The 8,902-nt window shown below is 42.4% G+C and overlaps 1 protein-coding gene across 1 annotated transcript; it reads left to right on the forward strand.

The window, feature by feature from the left end:
- Positions 1-2,959: 2,959 nt before the first annotated feature.
- Positions 2,960-3,799, forward strand: LOC122892328 (testis-specific H1 histone). The gene has a single exon (XM_044228648.1). The coding sequence runs from the start codon at positions 2,981-2,983 to the stop codon at positions 3,797-3,799; it is 819 nt and encodes a 272-aa protein (XP_044084583.1). The 5' UTR covers positions 2,960-2,980.
- The last annotated feature ends 5,103 nt before the right edge of the window (positions 3,800-8,902 follow it).

Here is an 8,902-nt window from a genome sequence, read left to right on the forward strand (position 1 = left end):
TGGTTTGTACTGACTCTTTTCCTAAAGAAATTGTTTTTCCTGAAGTGTCTTTTTCTTTTGGGGTATCATAAGAAGAGGGCTGGCAAGTAGATTTATTCCAAAGCAGAACAGAAGAACTCTAAGGGGTTGGTGCAGCAGAAAGTGTCTGTCAGCTAGTTAGCATTCTTGTCCTCTAAGCCAGCTGAGTGGTAGTGGGGCATTTGTTTCCCACCTCTCATTTTTTTGTTTTTCCTCTATTACTTACAGTACATTTATACAGAAATCTATATAGAAATGAATGGTTATGTATAAATAAAAGTGTTTTGTTTTGTTTGCCATCCCCCCCCCCATATATTTCTTTTCCTTTGAGTTCAGCCTTTCCCAAAGATTTTTAATTGGCCTCTTTTCTCATCACACAGGTATCAGTAAACATGGTGATTTGATGTGGTTCTTTTTTTTTTTTTTTTTTTTTTAAGTGATCCAGAGAAAAGGCAGATGCAGAGAGAGAGGAAGAAAAGGATCTTAAGCCACTTCACTCTACACCCAGCAGGAAGCCTGATGTGGGGCTTGATATGGGGCTCAATATGACAACCCTGAGATCATGACCTGAGCCAAAGTCAAGAGTTGCTTAACTGAATGAACCACCCAAGTGCCCCTAATTTGGTTCTTGTCTTTCTTTCATCATGATAACATGGTGTGCAGCCAACCTAATTTATCTGGAGTCAGTTGATATGAAGGTCAGACTTCACTTACTTTCCTCTTATTCTCAAGCAAAGCAAACAGTTTTGTCTTTTTTTCTCTGATGGTTGTCCCATTCTATGGCCAGTGGCCTACCAACCAGGAAGTACAGCCAGACCAAGAGACTACACAAATGAGAGAAATTCTGCTCCATGTGCTTCTGCCTCTCAGTCTGGCAGCTCTTCACTGAGGCACTGTCCCAGTGCTGATGTGTTAGTTCCCTGTTCTTGGAGATCCACAGTACCCTGCTTTAATTTAAAGACTGAGAAAAGGTACAGTGAGTGCTTATAGATCCTTCTGATATTGAGCTGTGATTGTGGAGAAAAACTTCCTCTTGCCTGTAGTGGAGACACATAAAGGTTTGGAGAGGGTCAACCTTGGAGAAAAGGAAACCTAGCTCAGCAGTTAATAACTCAGGCCTTAGAATTAAGTAGACTTAAGTATGAACCTACACTCTACCTCTTACTGCTGTGTGACTACTTACAGCAGTGTCATTATGTTATGTGTCCTTCACACCTTGGCCCTAACTTACCTTTCCAGTCTAATCTCCTGCCACTTCCCATCTCATTATATACTCCCCACTCCCCAACAGTTGTGTTTTAACTAAATGGGAACAGCTAGGAGCTTGTTGGAAAGGTAAAATCTCTGGCCCTATCTGGGACCTAACGTACTAGAATCAGTACTTTATGAAGTACATAGTAAAGTTTAAGAAGCACTGGTCTAAGCTACTTCCCGGCACTTTAATTCCTGGAAGAAACTATGTCACAGTCCAGCCCGTGACTGTTAAGTATATGTAAATGTCCTTTACAGAAGTATGATGTACTTTTGCAACTGGAAGTATTCTTTGAATAATTACCAACTAAATTGTGTCCAAAATAAGAAGTCCTTGAGTAACCAGCTTCCTTGGTCCCCTTCATTTTCAATCCTTTGAGATTCATCCTGCTCCTTTCTCCTGATTTCCTGGGAATTTCCTTAGAATCCAGAGAAATCCTCCTCACCAGGGAGAAGCTTACACAGACTCAATTAAATGCCTGCTGTGTATAATGAAGCATAGTGTTAGGTGCAGCAGGGGCCATAGAAATTCAAAGCTATTCGGCTCCCAGGAAACTTTTTATTTAGTTGGAAGGGCATAAACATTCAAAGTAAAATTAATTTTAAGTCTCATATTTGGGTAGTCCTTTGTCATCTACCATCACCTCTTCTGAACCTCTCCAATAATTCTGTGATGTTGGGAGGAAGGGATTATTAGACTTTTTTTTTTTTTTAAGATAAAAAAGTCAGATCCAAAGATATGGAGGGCTCTGTCAATGCCATATGGCTGTTAAAAACCTGGAGTATGTGTCCCTGTCTTCCAGCTCAAAGTCCAAGGTGTTTTCTCTTTAAAACTATTGTGCTGCATTATACTCTCTAGTAACAAATTAATTTAAAATAAAGAAAATGCGGTATAAGATTGCAAAAGTTTAATGTGGTAGTTAAGGAGAGAAATCATTTGAAAGAGTGAGGGGGCTTTAGTGAGGGAAGGGTTTAGCAGGACTTTGGCAGATGAGCAGAAAAAGGAGATGAGCAATCCAAGAAGAGAGACAAGAGGCAGAAAAGCAAAGAACCAGAGTTCTTGGTCTATTTGGAAACTGGGTCATTTCAGTCCAACCAAATGAGGCATCGGAATTTCCCAGGTGTGGGAATCATTGTTTAGGGTAGAGGGACCACAGTGGTTCCTTCTTTCCTTCGTATTCTTGCACAGAACCCACCGTGTGGTGAGTCAGGGAGTCATGACTATAATCTCTAGCTGGAAGGGCCTAAAGGTGGGAGTTTCTCGGTCAGGTTTTGTTTGATAGACTATCACACTTACTTTATAAAGGCATTGTATTACCTGTTTTAGATAGTTGAGAGCAGCTTCTTTCACCTTAGGGAAATGTGGGTAGATGGTGTTTAGAACCACGGAAAAGTAGTGAACGTCAGAAAGTGGTTGACTTCAAGGTCAATGAGAAATGAGAGCATTAGAAGGGCCAGGAACAAACCCTGGAGATTATAAAGGTGATTTTTAGGGGTGCACAGGCGCCAAGATCTGGATTGGTTTAGACCAATAAGGAAGTGGAGTCTGATTGGACCACCTACCTGGGTGGGATCTGGCAGCTCCCCAACAAGGGCCTGAAAGACTAGGCTGGGCCTGCCATTGTGACGTGGCCCAGCCAGCCTCAGCTTAAGCTCGTGCCCTGGTGGGGGAGGCCCAAAGCACTGGCCCCGCAGAAGCGGGAGCGGGGCCATGGCTGAGGTGGCTGGGCCCATTGGTGAATCCAAAGGCACTGACGTTAAAACCCAGCAGGCCACGGAAAAAGCCCTCACGGCGCCGTTAAGGCGGGCCCCGCGCTCGGTGCTCAAAGTGTCCCAGCTTTTGCTCCGAGCCATCACCGCGCACAGAGGACTGACTATTGCCACTCTTAAGAAGGAGCTTGGAAACGCTGGCTACGAAGTGCGCAGGAAGTGCTGTCGCCACTTGGGTGAAGCACCCAGGTCTGATGTTAAGGGAACGCTTCTCCGGGTCAGTGGCAGCGATGCCTCTGGCTACTTCAGGATCTGGAAGGTTCCGAAACCCAAGAGAAAGTCAGGACGCTCGAGGTTGGCGGAGAGTGCGCGCTCTTCGAGGAGGACCCTTCCTGGGCCGCGGAGCCCACGGAGGCGCTGCACTCATCGCAAGGCAGCCAAGAAGGCCAGGGAAGTATGGAGACGAAGCACGAAGGCAAACACAAGGGTGAGGAAGATAAGGCCACGAGCCAAGGAGTCGGTGCGTTCCAGAGCCAGGGAGGAAGTGAGGGCCAAGGCGATGGATGAGGGGAGAGGACGGGCCATGAAGGAAGACATCAGGCCTAGAACCCGAGAGGAGAAGAGGAGGTCAGGCCCGAAGCCCAGGGAAGAGAAACAGCAGGACCCGGTGAAGCCGGCAAAACGCACCATCCAGAAGACAGCCTTGGTTAAAACTGACCGAAATTCTAGCAGTCAGGGGAAGACTCATGACCTAAGGGCTGCTCGCACAAAGACTTCCACTAAATCTGAAAGTCTTCGGAATGCAGCCGGGTATTCCTAGTGTGGGAGCAATTTCCCTTCCTCCAGGCACAGATGCCTTTTCCCCTAGGCTCTAATGAGAGCAGCTCTCACACACCGAAGTGGACAAAACTATATACAAGACCTTTCCACTACATTGTGTCCGTTTCCTCTTTGCCGCATCTGGAGGGGAAAGGGTGGGTGTTGAGGGGAGACCTATAACAGGGCATATAGGGTGAAGAGACAGAAACATGCGGAGATTCTGTTCCTGCTTCAGGCCCCAGGACAATGCCTTTCAGAAGGAAAAAAAAAAAAAAAAAACCAGGTAGAAGAAAAGCAGCAACTTGGGGAGGGGGCATTAGACGTAAGTGTTGAATTAATGTTAGACACCTAATCAAGTCTAAATTGAGTTTCGGGGAGAAGAGCATGTAAAGAGAAAGGTTGGGCCATCATTGGGGGAAGAGAAGAATAGACAACTTTAAGCTGAGTAGTCCCTCTGAACTGAAATTCCTTTTAGGAAAAAGGCTCTTTCCCCAAAATTGATTGTAATGGGTTCATAGTTTTTGCCTGACTTGATAATATTATTTTAACTGTAAAACTTTCTTATGTCAACTGTAAGTTACGTGAGTGTGTGAAAACATCTAGCACAGGGCTTGGCACAAGGTAGATGCTCATTACTGAGAGTTAATAAGAGTATAAATAGTGTGCGATGGTGTGATAATGTGCTATAGCAGAAAGCTATACTGGATTAGTGCTTAATGAGATCAGGATTCTAGTCAAAGTTCTGCCACTCTGATGTTGGCTGAGTTGTTTCTTAACTTTATAGTCTTGATCTCCTCTGTAAAAAAAAAATGTTGGAATAAAGTTAGGATGGTTTTAGGTGATTTTAAGTGTTAGTAAAATAAGGACTTAAAATATCATGACATGGGCTTTTGTTTGATAAATGCAGTGAGGGAATTTTCAACTGGGAAAAATACTAACTCCTATAGAGGAAATTATTAAGATTTATAAAATGCATATCAAAAATATGAGGAGACATGAAGGCTAACTAATGAATAGCTAGGTCTTTTGCTTTCTTAAAAAACATGTATTGAGCACCATATACCAAATATAGAGCAAATACATGACTTCTTTTAATTCTGAATGCAGAGATTAAGAACAGTACGGGAATAGTTTTCACGCTATAGGTCATGACAGGACACAGAAATAGTTCCTAGGGAAGTAAAAACATCAGAGTTGCTGGTTCAGGAAAATGACTTGCTGTTTCTAGCTGAGGCCAAAGGAGTAGGGCAAAGGATAGCACTGGGAAGGTGCTTTTCATTCTTATAAAGAGATGAGAGTGATGGTGGGAGGTGGGAATGTGTTGGAACAACGTGGGGAGCTTTTTCAGTGTATCTGACCAAACTTTTCCCAGGAGTCTGATATCTTCTACAAGGGGGAACGGGGTATGTGCATTTACACACACACACACACACACACACACACACAAAAAAAAAAACCGGAAGGAAGGAAGGGAGGGAGGGAGGGAGGGAGGGAGGGGAAAAAAGCTTAATGATACTAATATTCGCCCTCTCACACCCTTAAATGGAGTCACTACTTTAAACCTATGCAGAGCTACTAGCAAAATGCTTGTCATGCATCTCATCTATAGAGGATCTGAACTTTGAAACTTCCCCCTGCCGTAATTAGGTTCACTGTGCACTTAAATTGTCTGCGAGTAGCAGAATGAATCAAACAGAATAAGAGAATAGGGAGCCATCTGAAAAAAGGTAGTCGGAAATATTGGCTACTGAGCACAATTAGAACAAAGTTAATCAGATATTTTTATGATATCCAGATGTATTGCTCCTTTATGGTCCTGGGAACTTTTTACCTAAAGGATCAGATGGCCTAAAACTAGAAACCTTTTCTCCTAAGATGGGATGGGAAGGACACTGGAAAAATTCTAGATTTCCTAAGAATCATCACAGTTCTATTTGTATTGTGATGATTTCTTCATTTAAGCAAACTTCCGTTCATTCAGTCAGTAAATCTGGCAGATTTGTTTAAGTGTCAGACCCTGACCGTATACAGCTAACTGGTCATTTTAGATTATTTTTCATTGGTTAAATTTAGGGTGGCTGTACTCCAGTGAAACACAAGAAAAGATTTTACCTTGTTGGCAAGCTATCCACATTATCTAGATCATAATGCTAGCTGGGTACTTCTGTGAAAGGAAGTGCCAAGAACAGTTAATCTCATCCCAAGTATTCCCTAATGACTAAATGGCTGCAAAATTCTGGGCACTTTGCTGAATGAAGATGGATAAAGCATAATCCCCACTTTTCACTGCTCACATTCTAGTAGTGTGTTTGGGCATTTAACTTTAGTCAGAGCAAATGGAACATCCCTGACCTCAATTCTTTGCTTTCCTTTTATCTCAGCTGCTTCATGTGATGATGATCCGAAAATTGTTGGACTTTAGAGTTGTAACAAAATTTAGATGTCCTTTAGCATCAGATATTCAATGGTTGTTGATAAAAGTTAACAAATACAAGTGGCCTTTAAAAATATGAAAAAGGTACAATTTTACTCATAAGGGAGGTACACATTAAAAACAGTAAGATAATATCTTTTAAATGAATTCAAAGGTTTTGAGAATCCACTCCATTGGTGAGGCTGTGGGAGGGAGATCCAGTACTCACACACAATGCTAGTGAGAGTGTAAATGGAAGGAATCTGTCTTTCAAAATTACAAACGCAAATATCATTTGACCCAGCAGAACCACTTTATCTTTTAGATGTAAATACATTTGTGAAAAGACTTATGTCCAAGATATTCAGGGCAGCACTGCAGTAACAAATCAAAAAAGGAAATAATCTAAATATTACTAGGGGACTGGTTAAACTGAAGGTTCCATACGGTGAAACTGCAGGCAGTTGTAAAAAGGAGGAGATTCTTTTCGTATTATTATAACAAACACGCAAAGATACAGTAAGTGAAAAAACAATTCAGGACATTAAGTATACCATACTATCTTTTGTGTGAAATGAAGGAAAATATACCTCTGTGTAACTGTATAAAATTCTGCAAAGATACACACAAAAAAACTAACTGGTTCTCTACTGGGAGGGGAAGGTGATGGGAATTATAAAGAATACATAGAAATGAGACTTTTTTTCTATCTTTTTTTTGGTATTTGTTTTCAGAATTATGTAACTTGTAACTTGTTCAAAAATAAGGTAAAAAATTCCATGCAATTTCAGGTATAGTTTTTTCACTAATAGGTGATTTGTACTTTTGCATACATTAAGTTCATTTTCACCTCAGTCTCTTAGATCTTAAGTGAAAAAGCTAATGTTTGGAAAATGTGCACTTTAGAAATTGGCTTTTAACTGTGAATTCCAGTGCTCTCTTGTCTACAGTTATCCATGCTGAAGAGGGCCTCACCATCCATTCAGTGACTCTCTGAGACATCTTTCAGTGTAGGTAAAGGTCAGGAGTTAGAATTCATTTCTACATTGAGTGTTTTAAAAGTCTGAGGTTTCTTGTGGGGGAGGGTATTCTCAAACACATTTGGGGTATATTTTCAGAGCATGCCAACATCTCCATTTGTCAGTGGTCTCAAAGCAGTAATAGCTCTCTTCTGTCCCCCGTCCTCTGGGGAGCTCTATGATGACCAACGCTAGGAGGTTGGGCTGGAGATCACTCTAGCCACAACCTAAATGCAAGCAAGGACAGGAATTATTCTGGGAAATAAATATAGGGGTACCATGGCAGACAGGGAGCTTTAAAAAGAGAAAAAGCCAAAGGATTTGGAAGAGAGGAATTGAAGATTGAGGGGGTGTCAGCATGAAGCATTGGATGGGGCTGGGAAAGGAACTGATAGAAGGGAGCAAGAAGAGAAAGTCAGGATTTCAACAGATACCACTGGAGATGGCAGAGAGAACAGGGGTGGTGGGAATGCAAGCTGGAGCAGGCAGTATGGAAAACAGTATGGAGGTTCCTCAAAAAATTGAAAATAGAGCTACCCTATGACCCAGCAATTGTATTACTGGATATTTACCCCAAAGATAGAAATGTAGTGATCTGAAGGGGCACGTGTACCCCAATGTTTATAGCAGCAATGTCCACAATAGCTAAACTATGGAAAGAGCCCAGATGTCCATTCACAGATGACTAGATAAAGAAGATGTGGTATATATATACAATGGAATATTATGCAGCCACCAAAACCCCCCAAATCTTACCATTTGCAATGACATGAATAGAACTAGAGGGTGTTATGCTGAGCGAAATAAGTCAATCAGATAAAGACAATTACACTATGATCTCTCTCATATGGAATTTAAGAAACAAACAGAGGATCATAGGGGAAGAGAGGAAAACATATGAAATCAGAGATGGAGATAAACCGTAAGAGACTCTTTTTTTTTTTTTTAAATTTATTTATTAGAGAGAGAAATCACAAGCAGGCAGAGAGGCAGGCAGAGAGAGAGAAGGGGGAAGCAGGCTCCCTGCTGGGCAGAGAGCCCGATGCGGGACTCGATCCCAGGACTCTGAGATCATGACCTGAGCCGAAGGCAGCGGCTTAACCCACTGAGCCACCCAGGTGCCCCGTAAGAGACTCTTAATCATAGGAAACAAACTGTTACTGGAGGGGGGAATGGGGTGAGCGGATGGGGTAACTGGGTGATGGACATTAAGGAGGGTATGTGATGTAATGAGCACTGGGTGTTGTCTACAACTGATGAGTAACAACTCTACCTCTGAAATTAATAATATACTATATGTTAATTGAATTTAAAGAAAAAAAAAGAACAAGGGCCTCAGTGAACAATCACCACTATGTTACTCCTTCCCCTTTTTGATTAGGGTAAAGACAAGACTTGTCAAGAGAATTACTCGAGGTGACTGGGGGAAGTAGGATTGAACCCAAGAACAAAGGGAAATATGAAGCACCGAGGTAGGTGCCAGAACAGCCAGGATGGTGCTCAGGGAGCTGTAGAGGCGGCTCATCCCCTAACCAGCAGGCTTGAAACTCCATGACGGCACCTCCCACAGAGGAAGAGCAAAGCCTTTGGGTTGCACTCAAGGCCTGAGGAGGGGTTCCTTCCCCACTTCCCCACACCCCGGGAAACTCCACAGGTGGAAGGCTGTGTCAGT

This window comes from Neovison vison, chromosome 12 (genome assembly GCF_020171115.1).
Source record: "Neovison vison isolate M4711 chromosome 12, ASM_NN_V1, whole genome shotgun sequence".
Classification (NCBI taxonomy): domain Eukaryota; kingdom Metazoa; phylum Chordata; class Mammalia; order Carnivora; family Mustelidae; genus Neogale; species Neogale vison.

Coding starts and splice junctions, on each gene's coding strand:
- LOC122892328 (XM_044228648.1), top strand. CDS start 2,981: ATGGCTGAGGTGGCTGGGCCCATTGGTGAATCCAAAGGCACTGACGTT.